Source organism: Trachurus japonicus, chromosome 6 (genome assembly GCF_045865225.1).
Source record: "Trachurus japonicus isolate A0001 chromosome 6, Traja_1.0".
Lineage (NCBI taxonomy): Eukaryota > Metazoa > Chordata > Actinopteri > Carangiformes > Carangidae > Trachurus > Trachurus japonicus.
Window position 1 is genome coordinate 26,286,429 of NC_140912.1, and position 26,857 is coordinate 26,313,285.

Below are 26,857 nucleotides of genomic sequence, written 5' to 3' on the forward strand. Positions count from 1 at the left end.
ATACATAATGAAACAGCCTGTCAATGTCATATATCAGTTCAGCCTTATTAAAATACCTATCAATGAGTCTGGCTTCAATAATACTGTATACAAATTCAAATATATTCTTCCAAAATTGCAGATGTTTTGGCATGGATGGGGCGTGTTTCAAGTTAATCAGTAGTTAAAGAGTTAATTTGAAGGGTTTTTACCTTCCTGTGACATTTCCAGTACATTTTCTCAATCACTTTCATCGGCAGTGTTCCTACTGACAAACCGACAGAGTGCACTGTGTTGCACCACTTTCTGATTCGCACATCTGAGCATCAGAAATTCTGTGCATTCCAGAGTACAACTCATTCATTGATTGCCTCACACAACCTCCTTTAATGTGTCTATTTTTCTTTCACTTTAAAATGTCTAAAAAACAAAAGAAAAACAAAATCTATGTTCTTTATTTTGTTACATTATCCCAAATGTTCCCTTTAATTTTCAAACTTACTTTTTCATGTGAAACTGCTTTACTCAGTACTGACTTGCAGGTTCAATCACCTGCTGTGTTTATTTTTGGACGTAGACCTTTGTGGATGAGATATTAACTGAGGAAGAAACTCCCTTCTGATAATGACAACATTGCATTATAAACAAGTGGGTGCTGCTGCTTTTTTTTTTTTTTAACGGCCTTGATAAAGGGCCAGACTCAGAGATTAGAAATTTCCCACTGGGAGGTCGAGAAGAGGCCAACCAAGTTCAGAAACAAGTGCACGCACCTGTGTGTGTAGCTGTCTGACTCCAACTGCTGTTGTGTAATCATGGGTGGGGTGGTCGTGGCTGTCGATTTGTGTATTAATATCTGAACTGATAACTGGTAATTTGGTCATCATCTGTATTTTTGCTGTTGCTTGAATTAGCTCGAAATGTGACTCAGTATTTGAGGCAGGGCAACTTCAATCATGCTTCCTCAACAGAGTTTGTAAGAGTTTGAACCAACCACGCACTGGTTACAGGGTCAAGCTGTACAACAAGTTGTCATTTGGAAATATGGGAAGTTGGACTCAATGCTACCCTATAGATTGCCACACAAAATTCACATAGGGTTCCACTGAAGAGATTTCTTAAGAGTTTATTGTGTATGTCACTGTTCTTTAGGAACAAAGGTCACACTTGATTTCATGGTTCACTAAAAACATGTAAGAAGTAGTTTAGATTTAGACCTAGATTAAATTAAATCCATGTATCCATCCATTAATTGGCTATACTGCTTTTCTGTGCAGGACAAACAACCTCACACACTCACATTCATACTGTAAATCTGATTAGAAAATAAATTCAATGTCAAACCACTGACAGAGGTGTCAAACTCATTTTAGTTCAGGGCCACACACAGTGCAATTTTATCTGGGCCGGACCAATAAAATAATAGCATAATAACCTATTAATAACTAGAACTCAAAATGTTGTTTTTAAATAGTGTTTTTACAAAACATTATGAACAACCCTAAATTTCTTGAGAAAAATACTTAAGTTCAACAATATTATGCCTCCTCTGTCTTCTATGTCATTTTCACACTTGGAAAATTCATCCCGCAGGCCGTTTGACACCCCTGTCATACTAGGTCCAATATATGGCTAAACTTAGACAGTATTGTACCAATATGCTGCAACAGAACCCATATTTAATGCTATGAAAAACAGCCTGTACTCAGACAAAATGTCACATCATATACTACTGCCTTCATAATAACACATTGAGAGCTCGGAGGACAAAATGTCCATTTGGCTTCATTTTGACATTATTCGCCGTCTTAAAAAGGTCATTTGCTGCTGCTTATCAGGAAATTGCAACGCAGGGATCACAAACTTTACTTGCACCCACACATGGTCATGTCCTCTTATTCTGAAACTCACTGCTGAGTGATGTTGTGAAATTGACCAAATCAATCTGATGCAACAACTTTCATTTGGTATTTCCTTTTTTACTTCCCTGCCTGATAAGCAAAAAAAAAAAACTTTAACAGACATGAATTGTTACAGAGAGAGACACAAATGAGCACCAGTAATTTCTAACATTAACAAAGACACCAGTGTGACAGAGGGTGAGAAACACACTTTTTTTTAAAAACTCAGCTCAGTCACACATTGCAAACACACACATACTGGGCGTATGGCTTCATGAGGACTGCTGCAGGTTTTTGGTAAGTGACGTCAGAGGTCACAGAGGGGAGGTGTGGTGGAGTGAGTGTGTATTTTGGGGTGAGTGTGTGTGTCATAGAGGAGGGAGGGCCGGTGTTGAACTGTATAAATACAGAACAGTGATGGACACTGAGCACGAAAAAAAAGACGCACAAGCACGAAGGAGCAACTTTTAACTGAGACAAGAAGAATTTTTGAAGAAAGATTTTGCGATGGCCAACCGTAAGTATCTATCTATTTATCTATCTATCTGTCTATCTATCTATTATTCTTTCTTTCTCTAGTCGATGTTAGAAAAACTCTATGGGAGACTATGCTCTGCGTGAAAAATGTGCTGATGTTTTGATGTACTATTTGACGCTCGGTTGTGATATGATCCATCATAACTCCTGCCACTGCAGCAGCGTTGGATCAGGCCAGTCAAACAAGCACATTAGAAATTTATAGTGCTAGAGTTCATTCATCTTCTAATCTAACTTGAATTTTTGACTGTACCAAAAACACATTTTGTCTGATTCTGGATGGAAACGATCTCAAAACGTACGTAGGTATATAATCAAAGAACAACAATTATTTTGTCATTTTCCTATAGACTATTGGGATTTTATTCTGAAAGACAGTCTTTCTACCCACATGTGTCAGTTAATTCACAAAAGCAAATGTGGCTGGTTTGTTAGTTAGCTCGCTCCTCTGGCCTGTTGTTGTTGGTGTATTAAACGTGCAGGTTGTTGGCAGAATCAAGCAAAAGTACATATACAGTACATAACCGTCTAAATAATCATGATTTCAATATTGGCCCAAATCATCGTGATAATGATTTTTGCCATAATTGATAATCATCCAGCCCTATTTTGTGGGTTGTATTGGAAAAACTACTTCAATCATAATGTTTAGCCTGACCTGTGACCAACTACTGTGTAGTCACAACATTAATGAAATTCTTCCAGTGTTTCATTAAACAAACATCCACAGCAGGTGTTTTCTGACAGACTTGACTAACTTTTACTCTGTTTTGTCCCATTAGGTTTGATTGCTAATGTGGATGTGATGAGCCATGAGAACAACTTGGCTCACCGCACCAGGGAGATCGATCAGAAGCGCTTGATTGTGCGCAGGGGTCAGCCCTTCTCCATCACTGTGCAGTGCAATGACTCTCTGCCCTCTGGACACCACCTGGAACTGGTGCTGCACCTTGGTGAGTACAATCCAACCTGGAAGAGGTTAAACAAAATTATGTATTGTTAGTATCCTTTAATACTCTGATGCCACTTTGCAATAGCATGCTCTTGTTTATACTGAACCTGGCAATGTGTTGACACTGTATATCAGTTTATGGAGAGTAAAGTGCTTAAAATGTAATCATGAAAGTCATTTTAAAAACTTTGGACAACAGCTAATCTAATGTTCAATATAACTTTATATGTGATGGGCTTACAGTTTGTTCAGTTTTGTTTTTTGGAGTTATTAAACAAATAAATACTAGGCCTATATGTTTAATTCTAATTTAATGGTTTAAATACGTCCCTGAGTCTGTGTGTTCAGACATTTTTAATAATATGCAACTTAAAACTTGTTCTTGAATTCAATCATTTATCTCTTTACTGGTGGCAAATGAATTTCCCACAATTTAAGACACAGTGTGGTCAATTTTTTGACCACTCTGTGTGATAGTGCGATGCCTATCAACAGCCTATCTGTTGATAGGCATCGCACTGATGGGAACAATTTTCTGGAAGAACCACTGCCTGGTTTAGACCTAGGATTTTCCCAGCATGTTAAGAGGCTGGGAGTCAGAAAAGCAAGATGAAGATCTCATGAACTGATGTCTTAAAAACGATTATGTGATGGGTTATTTGTATGTTTCTTTAGGCAAAAGAGACGAGGTGGTGATCAAAGTTCAGAAGCAGCGTGAGGCTGGAGACAAGTGGTGGTTTGACCAGCAGGTGGCGCAGGATGAGATACTGCTGACTCTGCACAGTCCAGCCGACGCCATCATTGGCCAGTACCGTCTGGCTGTGTTGGTAATGTCACCAGAGGGCCGAATCAGGGAGGAGAATAAAACAACTCAATTCCACCTGCTCTATAACCCTTGGTGCAAAGGTAAAAAAAAAAAAAACACACACACACATTAAAGTTCATCCATTTTGACCCTCACCTGTTTAAATGAACCAATACATATGAAGCCAACTGTGTGTTTATGGGTAAGTTGAGCATCGCCAGTGTGAGACAGCATTTTCCATCAGCGTCATCAAAACACCAAACGATGGAATTTCTCACAGATCAACACAGCCATGTGTTTTTTCTAATCAAGGCCCTTGAACACAAACATAATTCATATTAGCTGATTCAGAATTTATGTTGACGGCTTGTTGGCTGTTTCTGTTTCCTGTAGACGTGACACCACACCTATGTGCATGATGGGGCATTAAAACCTCTGCATTCATTTTGCTGCTTGTGAATGTTTGTATTAATGTCATGTTTTCTGTGTGTGGGTATCAGATGATGAGGTGTACCTCCCTGATGAGACGCTGCTCCAGGAGTATATCATGAATGAAGATGGACTCATTTTCGTGGGGTCTTCAGACAACATTAAAAACATCCCCTGGAATTTTGGACAGGTATCTCTCTCACACACACGTCCATTATGTGAATGGGTTGAGTCGAGTGTGTCCGTGTCCATCAGGGCAGTAGGTGACCTGTGTGAATTGTCACAGCAGTGTGACAGCGCTGCGGCTTTGGCTGCATCAGGAAATCTGTTTGTCGGACGGAGGAACCTTCTGGACAGGAGGTGTCAGAATGTAACCAAACCACACAAACAAGGGCTTGTCCCTTCGCAGCTCGCTGGGAGGACAGAGAGGAAGGCAAACAAGGAGGCAGTGTGTGCCAGACAAGCAAACAGATAGATGGCAGGCAGGGGGTGGTGTAACTGATACAAAGATTGAAAGCAATCAATGGGAAACAAATGTGACTCATGATTTCTCTCAATCTTCTCTCTTCCAGTTTGAGGACGATGTGATGGACATCTGCTTTCAAGTTCTGGACTACTCCAATGATGCCCTGAGGAACTCCAAGATGCACATCGAGAAGAGATCTGACCCCATCTACGTCGGCAGGACGATCACTGCAATGGTGACAATGATCTCTTAGCACTCACTGCTAAAACAATAGCACATGTGGTCCAAGCACAAAAGCTTTTAACAGAAAACTGAAAGCATGTTGTAGGAGATACAAGAAACCTTCTCGTATCTAAACCAGTGCTTCCTGCATTGATTTGCAGCTTTAACAATGTGTCCTCCACATGTTTCCTCACCCTCTCCAGGTGAACGCTAATGATGACAGAGGTGTGTTGGCTGGTCGCTGGTCCGAGCCATACTCCGATGGAGTTGCACCGTACAAATGGAACGGCAGCACGCCGATCCTTCAACAGTGGAGCAAAGCTGGCGCCAGGGCGGTCAAATACGGCCAGTGCTGGGTGTTCGCTGGAGTCGCCTGCACTGGTAAGACAGACCTCACTAGATTTGATTGTTGCCTTATTCAAGTATGCCAAAGTATAATGGCTCTGAAGATAAGGAGAAGGAAAAGTGGTGTCTGAGGTGTTGTTATCTTCACAGTGCTTCGCTGTCTGGGAATCCCAACACGCCTCATCACTAACTTTGAGTCAGCCCATGACGTTGATGGAAACTTATCCATCGAATACCTGATGGATGAAAAACTGGAGAGCCTTCAGGGGGACAGCATCTGGTAGGAGTCAAAGTCGAAAAAATAACTGAATAGTAGATGATATATCATCTAATATGATAAATTATTCATCATCCCCACATCTTGTGTTTGCAGGAACTTCCACTGTTGGGTGGAGTCCTGGATGAGGAGAGACGATCTCCCCAAAGGGAATGACGGCTGGCAGGTTCTGGACCCCACCCCTCAAGAACGGAGTGATGGTAGGCTACATTTATAATTTCTGACTTTCGTTTGTTCTCTGAACTGTTCTCAGGACAAGGTGTTAGCCTGAAAATCAAACTGAATGAATTTTCACTCTTCAGATGAGTTTCGCTGTGGCCCTTGTCCAGTGACCGCCATCAAGGAGGGAAATCTGAAAGTGAAGTACGACGCTCCGTTTGTCTTCGCTGAGGTGAACGCTGACAAAATCTTCTGGATGGTCAGATCAGATGGCACGAGGCAGAAGGTGACCCGGTTTTCTTTTGATTGATTTGAAATGAATTTCAAGGTTTAGAACAGAGTTTCAATGTGTCGTTCAATGTGCTTAACAGAGATATAATACCTGATCAAAGTGTAAGATGAGGGCAGGGGTGAGTCACAGTTACAATTGATAATAATGATAATAACAACAATCGTATTTATTGTTAAAGGTCAAAGTGGACCAGAGCACTGTGGGTCAGAACATCAGCACCAAAAGTGTCTACGGCAACAAAAGAGAAGATGTCACTCTGCACTACAAATATCCTGAAGGTTCGTAGGTGGAGCACAAAGATTGTTCAATGATTGCACAGCCACTATGAATACAAAAAAAAAACCTTGTTGACCATAATCCCATTTCTATAGTTCACTTTCCTCCACTGTAGTTATCTGCTCATAATGATCCACTAAGACTCCTGGTTAGGATCAGTCCTCATGTACCAATGTCTTCTCCACAGGCTCCAAAGAAGAGAGGAAGGCGTACGAGAAAGCAGGAGGCCAAGTCACAGAGCCAGACAGCGCCATTACAGAGCGGGACGGTGGCAACACAGAACCTTCACAGCTGCAGATGTCAATCAAGCATGCCCAGCCTGTGTTTGGGACCGACTTTGATGTGATCGTTGAGGTATGTACCTGCAAGAAGAAGTGAATTCACACACTGGGGTTTCACACTGGCAGGGCTCTGTGCCGGTTCCAGGTCACAAACCCAATTTTGGGCCGGCCGCCGCGTTAAAATAACAGGTTTGAAACCTGAAAAGTTCGTTCTCTAGACCCAAAGAATAGTTGGTTCTTCCCTGCGAACCATGATATCATTAGTGGGCGTGTCGTACTCTAGACTGTGAAGACGAGCAGGAAGGAGGAAGAGAGGGCAGCGACTGAGAACCTGAAGAAAAAAAATTTGTAGTGGTCTGCTAAAGAAACAAAATGTTTGGTGGCGATTTGGGCATCTTTTTTGGGGCTTCATAAAGTAAAATAATTCTTATCTTTGAACTTGGCTGAGTTCACTTGACCGCCAGACCAATTAATTAATAAACTTAAAAAACTGAACAAAGATTAGCGAGACAGCAAAAAAAAGCTAAAGTTTTGCCACTGTTGTGTTTACTTCCGCCTGATTAATGCAGAGTAATGTACGCCTACTTTTGTTACACTTAAACTGGTGTGAACGTGGGTTGGTTCGCCAGAAAGCACCAAGGTTGCTGAGACTCCAGAAAGGCACCAGAACCGTGTCTGTCTGAAAGCACCCACAGTGAATCAGGGGCTGCTGATGCTGCTGGGTGTATAGTTGTGTCGACCTCTTTGATGACGAGTCCCTTCTGTCTGTCCACAGGTGAAGAACGGTGGAGGTAAGGACGCCAATGCTCAGCTGACCATCCTGGCCATGGCTGTGACTTACAACTCTGTCAGTCTGGGGGCGTGCAAGAGGCAGACGACCACTGTGACCGTACCAGCTAACAACAGTCAGTACCTGAAGTAGAAACTCTTTAAAGGCAGACATACTGTAAAACAATAAGAGTCTAAATATTAAATGTGTGTCTATGTGTGTGTGTGTGTGTGTGTGTTCAGCCCACAAGGAAGTGATGCGTCTGCGCTATGAAGACTATGCCAAGTGCGTCTCTGAGCATCATGTGATCAGAGTGAAAGCCCTAATAGAGGCCCCAGGGCTGAACGAACCCATCATGACCATAGTCAACATCCCACTGAGCACACCTTCTCTCCTCGTCCTGGTGGGTACACTTACACTACACTCGGACCATGAAGCCAACAATATGGTTGGGCCGAACTGGTCTTTCTCAACAAAAGGCACAGGCCTAATTCAGTTGCCCGTAGTAGACGGACTTGTTGTGACGACCTCTGCTGAAGCAATTCCCAAACTCAAGCATGCAATATCTGTGGACTTTTGTGCACACCGGCCATAAATGTCTAGCATAAGTGACACAATTGACACGATTCGTGAGCTGATAAAGACTTTTTCCTGATCAAGCAACATGAATATCACTTGAACTTCCCTTTGGCCAAAAGACGATAATCTTAAAGACATTCACAAATGAGAATCAAACAGTAACCCTTTAATTTACAGGCCGCTAATTATAATGTGATGTCAAGAAATAGCCTAGAAATAACGGTCAATTTCATAGTAATGTCATATTTTTCATAAATGCAAATGATTACACATGCTTTTCATGCTTTGAATTTTTTCAGAAAGGCCAGAATTTTTTTCTACCAAGTCCTTGCAATTGACCAATATCTCTGGCCTATTTCTATGCAATCAATTGTTATCTCTTGGCTAGGCCTATATTTTTCGACATTACTATGAAATTGACCGTTATTTCTTGGCTATTTCTTGACATTATCACGTAATTAGCGGCCTGTAAGTTAAAGGGTTACCAAATAAGCTTTAAGATAATAGGGAATGACATGAGATCATACTATCCTGTTCCATCAGTTCTGGGTTCTTTTTCATAGAAATATGTGATGTTGTGACATACATATTTGATATTTGAAATATTTGACATACATATTTCAATATTACACTAAGCTGCCTCCTCTTCTTCCTCCAGGTGTCTGGAAAAGCCGTTGTAGGGGAAAAAATCACAGCCTTCGTCTCCTTCACCAACCCTCTACCCGTCCCACTGAGGGGTGGTGTGTTCACTGTGGAGGGGGCCGGTCTACTTCCTTCCACTGAGATCCCCTTTAGGTAAGTGTGCTGACGAGGCGTTCAAACTGCAGCATGTATTGTACAGGCTAGAATAAACAGTCTGTAATAATGGCAACAGATTGATATTTCCACTTGTCTGTGAAAGTGAAACATTCATCCCCTCATCTTTCTCTTCTCTCTTCTCTCTTCTCTCTTCTCTCTCTCTCTCTCTCAGTCATGACATTTCTCCAAGCCAGAAAGTATCTATGAAGTTGTCCTTCGTGCCCATGAGGGCCGGGGTGAGGAAGCTCATCGTCGACTTTGACTCCGATCGGCTGAAGGACATGAAGGGAGAAGGAACCGTGATTGTCCGCCGGGCCCATATGTTGGCTGGATTTTAATGTTTGAGCTGTCTGAACCTGAGAAAATGTGAGACGAGTAGCTGCCCTGTTTGAATGGAGGTTGTCTTTTTTTTTTTTTACTTCCTCTTTATGTTCCTCCTCAGTGCTATTTCACTCCTGTGTCTTACTTGACTGCATTGCTAAATTTAACATTTTTTCTCCTGTGTTCAATCCCACTCATTGGTCCAAAAGTCAGTCACAGCTAGTTTTAAGTGTCTGACGTTTAAATGTGGTGTAAGTTTAATATATTATTCCATATAGTTTGTTACTGTTGAAAAGCATCTGATCAAAGAAAATCTGTTGTTGTGTTTTGTTCCTGAATGACATTTTTGCACTATTTCAGTATGCAACATATGATTGAGAGAGAAAAAAAACACAATTTTGAATACTTAATCCTAATATTTATTCTTTTTTTATATATATATATATACACAGTATATATAATAGTGTGTTCATGCTGATATTAAACTATGCACAGTCTGCTTTCAATAAAGATTTTTTTTATCACACTTATGCTTTGTTGCTTCACATGTCATTACCGCTGTGGGTGTAATATTCAGAATGTGACAAAGGGAAAAAAGTCATGTTAAATACCAAAACTATTATTATGAAAAGTAGGGAAATGGAAAATCACCGTTTCGTACTTGTGATTAATGAAAGTAGGAGGATTAGCACATCTCAGTCTACAGTCCACAGTGAGGACATGACCTTATGTTACACTGTGTAAGTGTGGTTGTTTCAGTTTTACAGTCAGCACATACCAAAATGTCAAAAAAAAAAAAAACTGTCAATCAATACTTCTGCTTTCAAAATGGTGCTTCAGTAAACGAATTAAAATCAAAGTTTTAAAATAGTGTGTGAGGAAATCACACTAATGTGAAAAACAGAAAACCTATAATGAAGAGATTGTGGTGGTCTAGTGCGACACCTAGTGGCAATGACGGTCACCTATACTGCAAAACCTGATAGAAAAAAGTAAGTTGACCCATAAATGCAGTCATCCCTTTTGTTGTTATATGTTATAACAAGATGATAAAATAAAGAGTATAAAGTCATCATTGTACTTGAGAGAAGTCAGCCTACCTCAAGGGGAAAAACGTTGTATGATGAGAAAGACAAAAAAGGGGGGAAATTACAACTTTATTCCCATAATATTGTGATTTTGTTTTCCTCATATCAACTGACTTGTTTTAAACAATATTATGACTTAATTCCCGTTATATTTTTACTATATCCTCGAAATTAGAGGCTCTTTTTTTCCTGGATAATAGGAAGATAGGGTTAGCGAGCGAGCGAGCGAGCGACAGACCTGACACGTAGTCAGGCTCCGGGTGGGAGTCGAGTAAAAAAAAAAAAAAAAAAGGCTTCGGAGAGGGTGCAAGTGAACATTAAGTGGACATACTTTAATGTAGAACGGGTAGGCTACTTTTACTGTGAGTGTGTTTTTCTTGCACATTTTCGTTGTTTTACGTTTTTATTGCATCTAATTTGGCTGCTGCAGAAGTTGAGCTTTTGTATGAGTCGCTCTGCTCGGTCCACCGTTTATCACCGTTTGGGACTGTTTTCGAAATCTGCTATTTTCTCATCTTTCCCGCGGCTCGTCCAAGGTTGTTTTTTGTTGTTGTTGTTGTTTTGTTTTGTTTTTATCTGTCTGTATTTTACGGGTATTGTGTACAGAAGTTAGGCTACGTTAATGTTGATAGAAACCGACTTCAGATGTAACTTAGGTAGGTGTTTGTACCACCAGAGGGAGGAAGAGAACCACGTTTGAGCCACTGAAGATGTCAATGTTGTCTTCCGGGTTGAACACAAAGACGGTAATTCAACAATAAGAGCACGAATCAAAGCAAAAAAGACCCCCAAGAAAGGGAAGAATTGAAACGGTGGTTAGTCCATTATATACCAATGTTGGTCCCCATTTCTCTACATGTCAGGATGGCCGAGCGGTCTAAGGCGCTGCGTTCAGGTCGCAGTCTCCCCTGGAGGCGTGGGTTCGAATCCCACTTCTGACAATAACCTTTTTGCACCACGATAAACGTTTCTTACACCAACACAGACCTCTTCTTTTTTTTTCTTTTTTTTTTACGTTGCCTAAAACTTTTATTTTGGAGATTTCCGGCCAGCCAGTAGTTGGCTGCACCTCCTATTACTTACCAGGTAAGTCATACATGCTACAATAGCACATGTAGGCTATTACCTCAATGATTACAGGTCATTATTTCCACAATACGAAACTTTGCTCATCGTGGAATATTATTTGAGCACAGTAAAACACAATATTGAGCTCTTAATCAACATTCGCAGTTCAAATTGACTCAAACAGGTAAGCTAACATTTTATAGCCTGCTGTCAGGATGAACAGTGTAGCCTAATTGGTCCCAAATAAATACAATTTAACAAATATGACAACATGATTCAACAGAAAGATTGCTAATATTCTTTATGTTTTTTTGCCCAGATGTAATAAATGTGTAAATCTACTCACCATTTCGATGTAGCTAAGTTATGTTATATTCCCCAACTTTCGAACAACTAGCTAGCTAACGTTTTAACCGCTCTACGCACTTGAGTTTAAGCCCCGCCCCCCGGTCCAACATTTCTGCGACGTGATTGGTCAAATGTTGGAAATGTTGGAGCTCGTGGAAGATCGCGCGGTGCTGATTGGCTACCGAATGTTGGAGCAGCGAATGTGATTGGCTTAATACAGTCAACATTTCTCTGACGTTTCCAACATTTTCCCAAATTATCCTTTGGTAGCTGCCGCGGTAACTTATACAACTTTCCTCTGGATGCGCCGGTTCGAATCTCATATCCAACACAACAACACAAACTTCTCCCTGGATGCAACAACTGTTTTCATTCTGCCAGAAATGTCACGAAGGTGTTTTATACCGGTATATCTAATTAGTTCAGACCCAAACCATGTAATTTGACCCAGAGTGACTCATAGAAAGAGTTACAATAGAGATTGCCAACGTGTCGTCATCATGACGTATTCCCGGCGGGGAACGCAAAGCATTGTGGGAAACTTTGGCACAAACAAACGCGCCAGACTTTGAATTTGTGGAGGCAAGAACGCTAGTTTCAAATATCTACTGCTCTGGTTTGAAGATGCCATCAACCTGCTGTGTTGTGAACTGCAACAGTCGTTCGCACGATAGACAGGGCAAAAAGTTACATTTAGTACCATATAAGTAAGGGATAATGTATAGTTCGGAGGTTGTTATGGAGAAATAAACCCCGACAGGTTGTATGGAACCCGGTTTCATTCAACATGAAGGGGTTTATTTCTCCATAACAACCGACCAACTGTACATTATCCCGCTTATTACACGGTTTAGTTTACGAGTGAAATAATTAATTTGAAACATAATGTTGATCAAAATACGACTTTCATCGATTTAAAATTGCATTTAGCGAATCTGCAAGACCGGTCACTTCCGCTGTTTTGCCGAGCCTCCTCCCGTTCGTGCATTTGAAGCCTTTGATAATCAATCAGTGGATCGATAGATTACCATACACGTGTTAAGATGTGTGTATTGTGTGTAGTCGTATCTGTCATAAACAAGAGATTAACTTTACTGTTTACGGGGTGCGTTTGTGTCGCGGAGCCGCGGTGCCAGCTGCACCGAGACGAGAGGAGAGCTGTGACACCGGGTCAGAGGCTCTGATCAGCAGGTTTGGTTTCCAGCCACGATGTGGAAGGAGCCTCCACTCTCCTTGTAACAAGTTACAAATCATTTATCTCTAACATCACTATTAGTCCGACGCTGTTTAATGACGGTAAAAATGAAACACAAGGTAAATATCCTGCATAGTTTCTCTTTTCTGTGCTGCGCTGATCAGAGCGCTGTCCCTAGCAACTGTCTGTTATACATGACGAAGGTCCGTTATACAGAAATAACAGACCGCAGAACGCAGCACTGGACCAATCAGAGCAGCATTTAATAGAGCCGTGTAATAATTATATATATATGGGTGCTGGAAGTTGGGCAGCAGGTTAATGTCAGCGGACCACACCATGTTCATAGGGATCCAGCCCTTTGATTGTCTTTATTTTGTCCTCGTATCGTTTATTTGCGGCTGGATTTAGTTTTAGGCGGTATGGTTCTTTGTTGTTTTCCTTTGCCCGCTGCATTGTGCCAGTTAATTCTGTTTTTTATTGTACTTTTGTTATTATTTACATTGTCCATGTCTAGCGCGCTATGTAGATCGGGGGAAATTGGCCAAAGATACCCACAATCCTTTGCGTTTCTGATGACGTTGCCGCCCAGTTGGTCACGTGTCTTGGCAATCTCTATACGGTACTCTCTTTCTATGAGTTGTTCAAATTACATGGAATAGATGGTTTAAAGGGTTAAACACGACAACATGAACTGGTGGCATTCCTTTTAATGTTTTAACATGTGCAACTGTGTGTAAATCATTTCACCACTTTTGAATATTGTAAGTGTTTATCATGCTTTTGAATCGCTTCACAAACTCGAGTTTAGCCCCGCCCCCCTCCTATTTGGACCAACGTTTCTGCAACGCGATTGGTCAAATTGGCGCTCGTGGAAGATTGCGCGGCGCTGATTGGTTACCGAATATTGGAGTTGCAAACGTGATTGGCTCTTGCAGCCAATGGCTACCCGACTTAAAAAAAAAAAAAAAAAAGTTTCTCATTTGGCTACCAATGTCTAATGGAGGCGCCAGTTCGAACCCCACTTGGGACAATATTCTGATTCTGATTTATTATTGTTTCAGATGTCAGGATGGCCGAGCGGTCTAAGGCGCTGCGTTCAGGTGGGTTCCCACTTCTGACAGTAATTATTTCCTGCTGTGGCCAACACATCTGTATCAGACACTTCTCAGTTCAAATATACAGCTGTAACAACATGTCTATGAATATTCTCATTCATCCAGGCCATTGTTCTCTCTCTCTCTCAAATTGAATCGTAGGCAACTGGACTTGTATTTGTCTAGGAAGACGTTTCGCCTCTTATCCAAGGGGCTTCATCAGTTCGTACCCATCGGTCTCACTAGTCCACACTAGGCTGACCAAGACAGTGGAGTCCCAGAAAGACCCAGGTATTTAACCTCTGTTGGTGTGTTAAACAAAGTACTGGTTCCACTTGACCATTGTTGTGGTCTCATGTGAAGGCCAGAGTCGTTAGGGTCTTTTGCCCCTGTTGGTATCTCATGTGAACGACAGTCGTTAGGGTCTTGTGACCCCAGGAAAACAACAGTTGTTAGGGTCAGGTTAGGTTTTTGTTTCTCCTGGGTACAGACAGAGAGGGCGACATTGTAAATGGGAGATAGTGGTGTCGCAACCAGCTGTAACAACATGATAAACTATCCCCATACAACTATCACATGTGTATTGCCATAAAGAATGACAGAGTTAGAATGAAAAAGGACAGAATAACATCTTCTAAAAAACTGTACAAGTATAAGCATTTCAAGTCAGTTCCTTCTCGAGGCAAATCCAACCGACAACTTCTATAGTCTGCATTACGTCATAGTGAAAGTGTCACAGACATGGTATCAGATGTCAGGATGGCCGAGCGGTTTTGTTTGCTTGAATGATTAACATGATTGAATGAATCAATCAATAATTTACAGTGATAGAAAAACTATATACATAGGCTACATACATTGTGTTGTACCAAGTACTTTTTTAGTTGTTAATCCCTTTATACTGTCTGATATTTTATGAACTATCTATTTGAGTGTAAAGTAAAAACTGAAAGTACAAGTCTGAGCATTCCAAGACTAGTTTAAGTCAGTTTCCTCTAGAGGCAAATCCAACCAACAACTTTTACCATCTGCATACAACTATTACGTCATATTGAAAGTGTCATCAACACCATAACAGATGTCAGGATGGCCGAGCGGTCTAAGGCGCTGCGTTCAGGTCGCAGTCTCCCCTGGAGGCGTGGGTTCGAATCCCACTTCTGACAGCAATTCTTTGCTACTGTGGCCAACACATCTGTATCAGACAACTCACAGTTCAAATAGACCGTTGTTACAACATAATAACCTATTCCCATACATACAACAATCATATAAGTATCGCCATAAAGAATGACAGAGTTAGAATGAAAAAGCACAGTAGAACATCTTGGGAAATATGAAGCTATCATCTAGTTATTGTACTTTATGATAATATTGTTGTAGTAATATGGTAGTTACAACAATATCTTTTCCTTTTTTTGTTGTTTGTTTGCTTGAATGATTGACATGATTGAATTAATCAATCATTTACAGTGATAGAAAAACAATATACATACCGTACATTGTGTTGTACCAAGTACTTTTTTAGGTGTTAATCCCTTTATACTGTCTGGTATTTTATGAACTATCTTCTATGAGTGTAAAGTAAAAACGGAAAGTACAAGTATAAGCATTTCAAGGCTAGTTTAAAGCAGATATCAGTGGAATGTTTTTGTTAATATAAGTCCTAAATAGTCCTATTTTCCGTCAGCAATCACTTACATGAAGTATTTCAGCCTAAACACGAGTCTCTCCGTCACTCTGCTCTGCTGTAACCCGAGGAGAAAATTTTCCTTGTGGGATACAAGTGTTATCCAATGAGGGGAGAGAACGGCATGAAGGGCTGTGTGTGCAGCCAAGGGATGCGCGTGAATGTGGTGACGTAGCACGAGGACCAATTGATGCCTGACAAGGGCGGGGGCTGCTAACTCATGGTGCGTTCCAGGTAACCCGTAGCTCGTGTTTTTCCTTCCTGTGAAGTCATACCAGTTCGATCTGGTACGAGTTCACGGGTCGGAAGTTACGAGTGGCCGTTATAGGGAACTTTCACAGACAACAGGACGGTAAAAACACGAGCTACGGGTTACCTGGAACGCTACCAAGTCGTAGTTGTGACTTGAAGCTGTAACTTACGGTTTCAAAAGCCTGCCTTGAACACAGCATTAGCCGAAACGGCCGTGCCGATGATATCTGCTTTAAGTCAGTTCCTCCTAGAGGCAAATCCAACCGACAACTTCTACAGTCTGCATACAACTATTACGTCATAATGAAAGTGTCATAAATAGGACAACAGATGTCAGGATGGCCGAGCGGTCTAAGGCGCTGCGTTCAGGTCGCAGTCTCCCCTGGAGGCGTGGGTTCGAATCCCACTTCTGACAGCAATCCTTTGTTGCTGTGGCCAACACATCTGTATCAGACAACTCACAGTTCAAATATGCAGTTGTTACAACATAACAACCTATCCCCATGCATACAACTATCACATATATCGTCATAAAGAATGACAGAGTTAGAATGAAAAAGGCCAGTAGGCTTGAGGAACCGCTTGGGAAATATGAAGCTATCATGTAGTTATTGTATTTGTGATAATATTGTTGTAGTAATATGGTAGTAGTTACAACAACATTTTTTCCTTTTTTTGTTTGTTTGTTTGTTTGCTTGAATGATTAATCATTAAATGAATCAATCATTTACAGTGATAGAAAAACTATATACATAGCCTACATACATTGTGTTGTACCAAGTACTTTTTTAGTTGTTAATTCCTTTGTACTGTCTCTAATTTTATGAACTATCTATTTGAGTGTAAAGTAAAAACTGAAAGTACAAGTATAAGCATTTCAAGACAGTTTCCTCTAGAGGCAAATCCAACCAACAGCTTTTACAGTCTGCATACAACTATTAGATGTGATATAGTGATAGAAAAACTAGGCTACATACATTGTGTTGTACCAAGTACGTTTTTAGTTGTTAATCCCTTTATACTGTCTGGTATATGAACTATCTTCTATAAGTGTAAAGTAAAAACTGAAAGTACAAGTATAAGCGTTTCAAGACTAGTTTAAGTCAGTTCCTCCTAGAGGCAAATCCAACCAACAACTTTTACAGTCTGCATACAACTATTACGTCATACTCAAAGTGTCATAAAAATTGAAATAGATGTCAGGATGGCCGAGCGGTCTAAGGCGCTGCGTTCAGGTCGCAGTCTCCCCTGGAGGCGTGGGTTCGAAACCCACTTCTGACAGCAATTCTTTGCTGCTGTGGCCAACACATCTGTATCAGACAACTCACAGTTCAAATATACAGTTGTTACAACCTATCCCCATACAATAACTAGATGATAGCTATCATATCAGTATTGCCATAAAGAATGACAGAGTGAGAATGAAAAAGGACAGTAGTAGTAGTAAATCTTGGGAAATATGAAGCTATCATCTAGTTATTGTAGGCCGGTGCATATTCTCATTTGCCCAGGTCATAGTATTTCAAAGGAGGTTAAATCGAAAGCAACTGGACTTAGTTATTTGTCTAGGAAAAGTCTAGGAAATGTCTTTCCTAGTTGCTTTCGATTTAACCTCCTTTGAAAAACTAGTTATTGTACTTGTAGTAATATGGTAGTTACAACAACATAGTATTTTCCTTTTTTTTGTTTGTTTGTTTGCTTGAATGATTAACATGATTGAATGAATCAATCATTTACAGTGATATAGAAAAAACTGTATACATAGGCTACATACATTGTGTTGTACCAAGTAGAAAAACTATATACATAGCCTTGTGTTGTACCAAGTACTTTTTCAGTTGTTAATCCCTTTATACTATCTGGTATTTTATGAACTATCTATTTGAGTGTAAAGTAAAAACTGAAAGTACAAGTCTGAGCATTTCAAGACAGTTTTCTCTAGAGGCAAATCCAACCGACAACTTTTACAGTCTGCATACAACTATTACGTCATACTGAAAGTGTCATTCACATAATATCAGATGTCAGGATGGCCGAGCGGTCTAAGGCGCTGCGTTCAGGTCGCAGTCTCCCCTGGAGGCGTGGGTTCGAATCCCACTTCTGACAGCAACTCTTTATTACTGTACATAGTTTACATGGATACTATACACCGGATACTATACACAGAACAATATAACATACGGTCATTTCAGTTCAACAACTATTCCCGATAGAGAAAATTCAACTTCAGCTCATATCAGTACAGAGTCCCCTCTTACATTACAATTACAATAAAATAACCTTAGAATCAAACAGAACATTAACACATGAAAAACATTGAAGTGCTCATCAGTTTATTGTAGTTTATGATAATGTTATAACAGTATTACAATGACCATCTGTTCCTTTCCATGTTTGTTTGTTTGTTTGTGCTAAATGTTTTATGTACCAACTATACTGTGTTGTACTAGTAACCCTGGTTGTATTGGCAATGGTTACCCTCTAATACTATGCCTCGTTTTTAATTTCATTGTTTGAAATAGAAACGTCAATGTTTACGCTCAAAGGTTTGAACGACACAGAGCAGTTACATTTCATCTTGTGTTATTCATTAATATTTAACCATTCAAGTATGACTGTTTGGACCAGTTCCCTGTTTGCTTTTGCCTTTTGAATTAAAAGGCATTTAGCTCATACCTTATGTGTCATTTATTAAACTGACCGCAGTGCAGTGGCAACACATTACCCCTCTGTAAAGGACTGGTGTGCAGGTACACAACAGTAGCCCACAACAAGAGGGCCTCACTGAGCTCTTTATCTTTCCTTCCTCTTCCCTGTTCCCAAACACATTAATTGAGTCACTCGGGTGAAAGGCCTCGGAGCCATATGGGAGGTGCCAGGAGCCGATGGAGGTGGTAAAGAGGGGGAGCGCATAGAGATAGGATGACGAAATATTCAATGTGTGTGTGCGTGTTTGTGTGTGTATGGGAGCGGGAAGTGTAGAGAGACTCACACACCACCACTATTGGACACCTGTTAGCACAGGTGGAGACCAACTATTGGATATCTGGACTTGGATGTTTCACTGGAGGGCTCCTCTTTGACTCTTTGGACTGTTTTTTTGTACCAATATATTTTTGTTTTTTTAAGTATTTGTACTTTTGTTAATTTGAATATTTGCTTTTTGATGTCGTCACCATTTGAAATAGTCAATGGTTACTGAATCTCAACATACAGGCGTTTTTTTTTTTCTGGAGGAAAACTGAAACCTGCTGGTGGAGGAAAAATATTCTTTGAAGACTTCTGTCGGAGCTGTCAGTTTTTTCGGAGATACTCAACTTCAGATAAAGCTGCAGGAACATGGCAGACTTCCCGTCCAAAGTTACCACAGAGACCAGCTCTCCCAACGCCCAGAGCTCTCAGCAGGGGGGCAACAGCCTCCGGGGGCTGGCCTCTAACGTCACCGTCATGATGGACATGTCTTTTATCCGAAGTATCCCAGCCTACCTCATGATTGCTGAAATAGTACGTAACAGTTCAGAGAGTTGCTCTGCTTTTACTCCTGTTTTCAGCTCTGTGGGCTAAACTTTTTCACTGTTTTTTTCTATTCTGTTTTGACTGAAAGCACCTGAGGCTTAATTTACAGGTTCTATATTTTTCTCAGTTTTCAGGTCAATGTGTGGGCAAGTCAAAATAAACAACAGAGCCCATGTTCCTCATAATAGAGGAAGATGTTACCCATTGTTTTCAAAAGGTTCAGTGAAGCTCAATGGCACAGATGAATAAGCTAATTTGGTGGTGTTCATGAAGTTGGCACTTTCTGTATCTCAGTATTCACATGTTTATTGTTGCATTTGTCCTAATTTCATACTAGTTGTAACTCATTGGCTATTTTACTAATGTTAGTGAAAGAACTTGAGAGCAGGTAACTCACAATCAGTCATAAACAGTTAAATGTGCTAAATATACACCCTATTATGTTGATTATCAAGGAAGAGTTAAAGGCTAACCACAGTGTGATAAACTCAGAGCACTGCGACCCACATCATATAACAGCACTGTGTGAAGACATTTGCATTTCCGCACTCTTAATCTAGTGCCATAGGAATTTAAATTCGTGCCAGCAAGCTTCATAAACATCACTGGGTATCGATCAAGTAAAACACGCCTGGCTGTCACTGGTCGGTGCTGCTGCTCTGCTGCTTTTGCTTTGCTGTGTGCAAACAAAGACTCATATCAGGCCAACCCAGGGACAGGTATGGAGCTGAAACTGAAATTTGACTGTGAGTCTTCTGTTTGCTCTGATATTTGGTTGTAGCATTGAATGAAGTAAAGAGGAAATCATGCCAAGGGTGTTGATCTTCGACTCAAACTCATTTCCCCCCCACTCAGTGATGTATTTGTGCAGAGGACATGTGACTGGACCGCAGAAGAAGACCTTTGTCCCCAAGGAGGCCCTGTCCCTTCATAACTATCCCATTATTAAATTGAACCCATGTAGCCTTCAAGGACCTAGAAACCACTGTCAAAAGTCCCTTCTGTATTATGTCAGTTAAACATTTGCTACAGGCCTTCATGCTTTATGAGTTTTTAGCTTTATTGGTGGTGGTGGTGGTGTAGTAATGGGGTCAGTGAGGCAGAAGGGCAGAAGTCAGCAGTAATGTACCAGTGTTGTACTCAAATTGTTTGTTGGGGCTGGTAAAGACTTATAAATGTAAGTCTTTGCCAACGTACATTAATAATCTGCACAGTAGGAACTATTGCTTCATGGCTAGCATGAGCCTTATAGCAATAGCAATAGCTGCAACTAACTAGTCCAGAGGAAATGTTGCTTTTCAGCATCAAACTTTACATCTACAGCTCTGTCCAGAGATGTGAAGCGACGCCAGTAGGGTCTATCATATCTTCTACTGAAGCTAGCGTGCTAACTAGGCATCTCTTCACTTACTGAAGTCTATGTAGCCTGTGGGGTTTTTTCTGGTAGTGTTTCATAGCCTGCAGAGTTCCAGTGTGAATAAATCAGAAATCGCCCAGTAAACCAATTCAATAATTGAGTGGAAACCCCAAATGGTTTCAGAAGTAACAAAAACCTTTGAGTGGCTGTTTGATGCTGGCTCCAAAACCAAGTCAGTCCTCTATAGACATGATTTATTGACCGCACTACTCTTGAGTCAAGGTTCTGAGACTTAAAAGGCAGGTTTGCTGCCAATCTTTGCTTGAATTGTTGGTAAATATTATTATGAGATAAAGGTCTACCTGCTCTTGAGATAACTTATAAAAAATTGACTTGTGTGCTTATACTCTCCTTGCATGATTCATAGCTGTGGTCTTATGACAAGTCCATATGAATTTTCTACATAGAGGATAGACTTAACAGTTTCTTCATCAAATGCTTAAACATAGCATGGTGTAATGAACATCACATTCTCTGGAGACAGCTGCAGGGCTTGAGACTTGAGAGTATTTCTTTTGTATGTGAATGTGTGCTCATTTGTGTCTATGCATGCAGGTGTGCAAATGAAAACATTTCTTCGCTTTTTGCAGTACATGCCAATAGTTTATTTCAACTCCTCAGTCTAACGTGTGAAAACCCTGTGGACAAACTTCTTAGTTTCACGCATGTCTGTTTCATGATTGAGGGTGAAGCAGTGGTGAAGTAGTGATATCAGTCGACTCTTAGCTTCAAAGTCATTCCTTAGAAACCTATATTTGATGTTTGAGGCTACGCCCATCGTTATTTACAGTCTATATGGTCTTCACATGCAAAGTGTAAGGACCCATCCCACTGTTACAGCCTCGTTTAATGTTCAGGGTACCGTGATTGTCGGCTACTGTGAGCTACCTGTGTTGCTGCGGTGACAAATGGTCTGTTCTTGCAGTAGGCTATATATATAGTATATATGGGGTAGAGATATGTCATCCAAAGGTTAATAAGTCAGCAGGAACGCAGTCTCACAGTAGTAAACTAGAGAAAGTTTAGTTTTTATAGAAATGTCATAAACTACGACACATGGCTTGTTGTAAAAAGTGATTTTTAGGACGTGCCACTTTGTTTTATGTTGTAAAACTGTAAACCAGCACCACTATTAAAAAAAAGCAAGTACATTTTATGTAAATCTAAAATCTAATCTTCTTTTAGCTCTGTTTTAGCTCCGTTTTAGTCTCCACCACTTTTGTGGTATAGTAAAACCATTGTAACTAACAGGAAAAGAGTTACATGTAGAGTTACAATGGTTTCTAACTCAGATTCCCCCAAATTACATTATAGTAAGTCAACTAGCCTACTTTATTAACATCTTTCAGGTGTAAGAGTGCAAGTGGCTTTGTGGAACTAGGGAATAAATATTCAAATTCTTTAAATCTGAACACACCATCTCCCACAGTCCCATGCACTTCGTGGTGTGCCCATTGCCTTGCCCTTTTTGTGCTTATCTATAGCTTCGGGCAAGTTTCGGTGAGGCTGGATAAATATTGAAATTACATCACTATTTTCATAATAACAACTCTAAAAGCTAAGTCAATAGAACTAAGTAAGCCGTCTGTTGTAAGTCATCATCAAAAATGAGTAAACAAGGTTTATTTTACCAATGAAAACATCCTGTTTCAGTTTGACTACGTGTTTATATTACAGTAACATTTTACTGTTAATGAGGAAACTGAGGTGGTCTGCTGTTCCTCGGGCTCAGAACGTTTCTCTTTGTTAAGGTGGTGCCCGCTGTGTGTATGTTTGTGTATCAGGTGTGTAAAAAGTGAAACATGAGCTCTGCACACTCAACAGACTGTCCTTTCATGCCCTCTCTGACGGGACAGGCAGCAAGCAGAGAGGCAGCAAAGAAACCAAACCAGGCTTTAATTGATGAATTGTTAAACTCACTGTTTTAAAATATCATTTTTATGTTTCTATCATTTGTAAGTGTTTTCTGTTTGTCTTTCTACACATCTCCAGGTTCTGGGGCTGCTCCACTGGGCCTTGATAGCCAGCGCCCCCTACTGGGGGCTGCCGGCGTACGGCTGGGTGTTGTTTGTGGCCGTCACCCTGTGGTTCCTCACCACCATCCTCTTCTGCATGATCCTGTTTGGTACCCAGAGAAAACTCACCTCCATCCCCTGGCCTCTGACGGTAGGTATTTGTTTATTTTAGCATATACAGATCAAATGTGTTCCAGTTGTTTCTGGCTTTTAGGCCCATGTGAAATTCACTTTAGGGTCTAAGAAGTCAGGCCTATTGGTGGCCCGGGAGTCCCATAAGAAATACAGAAAGACCTGAACCATATGAGCCTTCAAAAAAATTCAGTATTGTGTATATTTTTTTCTTCTTAGGTCTGAAATGTTTATTAATGTTTCTCCTCCTGTCCTACAGGTGATGGCTTATAACGGCATAGCAGCCGTCCTCTATCTGACAGCCTTCCTGGCCAATGCAGCATCTGTCCACCCTTATCGCTTCGGCTACTTCTACGGTCATTTCGCAGCCGCTGCAGTAAGACGCCTGACACCTGTGACACTTACACACACCCAAAGAAGTCTTTTTTTTTCTTTAATTATCACTTATTTCTAGCAATAGATATCTATTAGATTTTCTTACGTCATTAATAAAACAAACATATACCAACAAAGAAATACCAGACTTTGTAGAAATGGTCTACTTTGTCAAAATGTACGTTGCAGTGAGTTCAGGACCAATAGTCGCTGATAAATCTTTCTACCATATGACTTTAATCCCTTGTGTATCGACTTGTGTAAGACAATAAGGGTTGTGCTCTCTGGAAGTGGAACTGGAAGTACTTTATTAATACCTCAGAGGGGAAATTAGATGTCACCTTGACCTTTACACAAAGACAGCAAACATACACCAACGAAACATAGACTCAGGCGGTACGAGATAACTATCATACAAGCAATCCCCAACTCAACAATCAACGACAATGTTCATATAAAAAAAAACAAGGACCTTCTAAAACCTTCTGAAGAGCACCTTGACATCGCTAATGTGGCACTAAAGGAGCTCTTCAGGTCGCTTAAGGAAGTGGTTCTCAAACATTTTTACATCAAGGACCCCTAAATTGACACAAATTAGACCACGGACCCCCATTGGACAAACACCAGAAATACACAAATATTTGTTCTGAGACTGAAGAACATTACTTTTATAGTCAATGTATGTTCAAATTAGGGCCAATGGTGTGATTTTTGGAAATATTGTGTGAGATAATTAATTTCTGGAAGAATTCTAGAAAAAAGTGGTAAAATTTCAAGAAAAAGTTGGGGACCCCTTTAAAGCAGAAGTAAGCGATCCGATCGTTTTGGCTAACTTCTTGTCAGCCGATGGAGTTAGCAGTCCCCGCCCTCGTCATGGATCTATTGGTCCTCGTCCCTACGTCACCACATTCACGTGCATCCCTTGGCTGCACACACAGAGAGGACCGCCCCTTTATGCCGTTCTCTCTCCTCATTGGATAAAGGTTGTAGGATACAAGGAAAGTTTTCTCCTCGGCTTACAGCAGAGCAGAGTGACTGACAGACCCGTGTTTCGGACCAAACACTCTATGTAAGTGATTGCTGTCGGAAGATATAACTATTTAAGACTTATATTAACACAAACATCCCGCTTACTTCTGCTTTAACCCTCTCAAGGACCCCTGGCGGTCCCCAGACCCCACTTTGAGAACCACTGGCTTAAGACATCATTGCAGTGGGTGGTCCTTGGTATTACAATATCTTATTTATATTCTTCAGATCACGCACTGCACAGTCACCTGGTGTTTGAACACCATCACTGTTTGGCTTGGTGTGTTTTCTGGATGTTTACCCATCAGGGTGCGTCACGTACAAACGCCCAGAACGTGTACAGTGTATGTATGTGTGTGCTTGGAAAAGGGAGGAGAAGAAGTGTGTGAGGCAGAGTGAGATGGAGAAGGGTGAGGCTTTTCTTATCATCTCATTTCTCACATGACATTGAAAGTATGTCATGTGCTATTTGCTACCTTTGTACCACAGGTGCGGCTGCTGCTCACTCCTCCTCCCCCTCTGCTGTTTAAGAGCCTCAGTGTTTAGGTAGCAAAAATAGTTCAGGTGTGAAGTGAATACACAACGGGGGTGTGTGTGTGTGTGACCATACATGGTCAGTGTCAAGGAATAAAGGATCAATATGCTGTTTTATAGTTTCTTTCCACAGGCTAAAGTCCACATCAGTTTACAGCTGCAGTAGCATTAAGCACATGAGTTCCCACATACACACAGCCTACCCTGTCTTATCACACACTCATTATCAGGTGCACTTCTCTGACGTTGAGGTTAGGTACGATATGTTAAAATGTATTTATCTTGGCTAATGACCTATTACTGTGTTATCAGAGCTGTTAAAGCACACGGACCTGGAATCTGTAGAGATGTGAAAAGATAAAAATGTAAATGTTTCCGTGATTTATGTCGACTACAGACAGTGTGACTATCTCTCCTCTCCCCTCTTCACCTCCAGTTCTTCGGTGCCGTGGTGACTCTGGCGTACGGAGCCAGTGCGTTCTTCGCCTACATGGACTGGAGGGGAGATGGAGGAAACGCCGCCACCAGCACAGTGCCGACCTAGGACATCGAACATGTGACGCCGGCGCCGGCGCTGCTGCTCCCGGCTGGGAAGAACAACTTGCTTTTTTCTTTCCCTGGAGATACTGTAGTTATATTTGGATAGTCTAGTGTCGACGCACCGGCTCTGGTAACCCAAACCCGGACCTCAGCCTAACCCCAGTATTAACAATACGATGAAATATAACCCACACATCAAACTCAACAGACTTTCATCTTTACATTATGAAAAATAAGTTGAACAGAAACACTGGATTATCATGATAAATGTGGATATAGATAATTGATATCAACAGTATCAACATTATATTTGTCTTTGAAGGGGCTCTGATGGCACTGAGGCTTCACAATCAGGCCGTTGTGAAAATAATATATTTGATAACACTGTTGTAAATAGTATTAACAATTGAAATGAGCATTAATAATTAATTTTAGTCTATAGTATCAGCAGTAGTAAATAAGTGCAATTGTTAATATTCTGAAAACATATCAACACTTTGACATTAGTTTGGCAAAAAAAAAAAACCCTCCTATAAACAGGAAACACCGTGAATGTAAGGTCTAAACACTAACTTTGTGGCAAACCACTGTTTTTGCATCAAAAGAGGGAAGAAAACTCCACGAAATGGAAAATGATTCTGTTCCTTTGTGAATGAGGCGAGAGGACGATCCAACAAAAAATCCTTATTACAAACCCCACAGCCCCGAACTTTGACTCTAAAGACTTCGGATTTCAAACATGTACATGAACTTGTAGGCAGTGAGGTCTGAGGTTGTTTTTTTTTTTATCATGAAGAAATGTGATTATTGGAAGTTTGTTTTGTATTTTTTTTGTTTGTTTGTTTACAGAGTATGGTGTTAACTCTCATAAACTGACACGACAGTGGAGGAAGGACATTTATATTGAAATTTATTTTGATTTCCTCTGACTATAATTATGTGCTGAGACAGAACTAATTTCATTGAGGAAGCCAAAACAATGCTGAAAATAAAAAATATTCAAACATTTCCTGCAGCTGAAGAGTTGCATTGTTTTTCAGGACATGAATAACTCCTGTTGTACTATATGAACCTCTATGTTGTGTTTTTGTACCCAGAGTTTGAATACTAGAGAAATCCTGTGTTTAGTGCTGGGACTCCACCAAGCACTCGGTCTAATAAAGCACTCAGTAATTTGCA

The 26,857-nt window shown here is 40.7% G+C and overlaps 2 protein-coding genes and 5 non-coding genes across 7 annotated transcripts; all 7 read left to right on the forward strand.

Annotated features, from left to right (window-relative positions):
- The first annotated feature begins 2,206 nt into the window (after positions 1-2,206).
- On the forward strand, positions 2,207-9,667 carry tgm2l (transglutaminase 2, like). Its single transcript, XM_085780039.1, has 15 exons — positions 2,207-2,394; positions 3,197-3,367; positions 4,042-4,272; positions 4,672-4,790; positions 5,173-5,301; positions 5,492-5,669; positions 5,784-5,913; positions 6,007-6,110; positions 6,213-6,355; positions 6,540-6,639; positions 6,825-6,991; positions 7,694-7,823; positions 7,930-8,090; positions 8,925-9,061; positions 9,237-9,667. The coding sequence occupies exons 1-15, from the start codon at positions 2,385-2,387 to the stop codon at positions 9,400-9,402; spliced, it is 2,076 nt and encodes a 691-aa protein (XP_085636165.1). The 5' UTR covers positions 2,207-2,384; the 3' UTR covers positions 9,403-9,667.
- Positions 9,668-11,331: 1,664 nt separating this feature from the next.
- Positions 11,332-11,414, forward strand: trnal-cag (transfer RNA leucine (anticodon CAG)). Its single transcript has one exon. It is a non-coding gene; the product is annotated as a tRNA-Leu (tRNA).
- A 3,847-nt stretch (positions 11,415-15,261) lies between these two features.
- On the forward strand, positions 15,262-15,344 carry trnal-cag (transfer RNA leucine (anticodon CAG)). The gene has a single exon. It is a non-coding gene; the product is annotated as a tRNA-Leu (tRNA).
- A 1,108-nt stretch (positions 15,345-16,452) lies between these two features.
- Positions 16,453-16,535, forward strand: trnal-cag (transfer RNA leucine (anticodon CAG)). The gene has a single exon. It is a non-coding gene; the product is annotated as a tRNA-Leu (tRNA).
- A 783-nt stretch (positions 16,536-17,318) lies between these two features.
- On the forward strand, positions 17,319-17,401 carry trnal-cag (transfer RNA leucine (anticodon CAG)). The gene has a single exon. It is a non-coding gene; the product is annotated as a tRNA-Leu (tRNA).
- A 742-nt stretch (positions 17,402-18,143) lies between these two features.
- trnal-cag (transfer RNA leucine (anticodon CAG)) lies at positions 18,144-18,226 on the forward strand. The gene has a single exon. It is a non-coding gene; the product is annotated as a tRNA-Leu (tRNA).
- An 848-nt stretch (positions 18,227-19,074) lies between these two features.
- On the forward strand, positions 19,075-26,857 carry pllp (plasmolipin). The gene is made up of 5 exons (XM_085780041.1): positions 19,075-19,624; positions 23,046-23,219; positions 23,460-23,576; positions 25,575-25,685; positions 25,741-26,857. The coding sequence occupies exons 1-4, from the start codon at positions 19,460-19,462 to the stop codon at positions 25,680-25,682; spliced, it is 564 nt and encodes a 187-aa protein (XP_085636167.1). The 5' UTR covers positions 19,075-19,459; the 3' UTR covers positions 25,683-25,685; positions 25,741-26,857.

What these genes read in the sequence shown, in the direction of transcription:
- tgm2l (XM_085780039.1), top strand. An exon ending in CTATAACCCTTGGTGCAAAG is followed by an intron (nt 4,273 to 4,671) that starts GTAAAAAAAAAA and finishes TGTGGGTATCAG; the next exon opens with ATGATGAGGTGTACCTCCCT. An exon ending in GCAGGACGATCACTGCAATG is followed by an intron (nt 5,302 to 5,491) that starts GTGACAATGATC and finishes CACCCTCTCCAG; the next exon opens with GTGAACGCTAATGATGACAG.
- pllp (XM_085780041.1), top strand. Translation starts at nt 19,460, where the DNA reads ATGGCAGACTTCCCGTCCAAAGTTACCACAGAGACCAGCTCTCCCAAC. An exon ending in ACCTCATGATTGCTGAAATA is followed by an intron (nt 19,625 to 23,045) that starts GTACGTAACAGT and finishes ACACATCTCCAG; the next exon opens with GTTCTGGGGCTGCTCCACTG. An exon ending in GTCATTTCGCAGCCGCTGCA is followed by an intron (nt 23,577 to 25,574) that starts GTAAGACGCCTG and finishes CTTCACCTCCAG; the next exon opens with TTCTTCGGTGCCGTGGTGAC.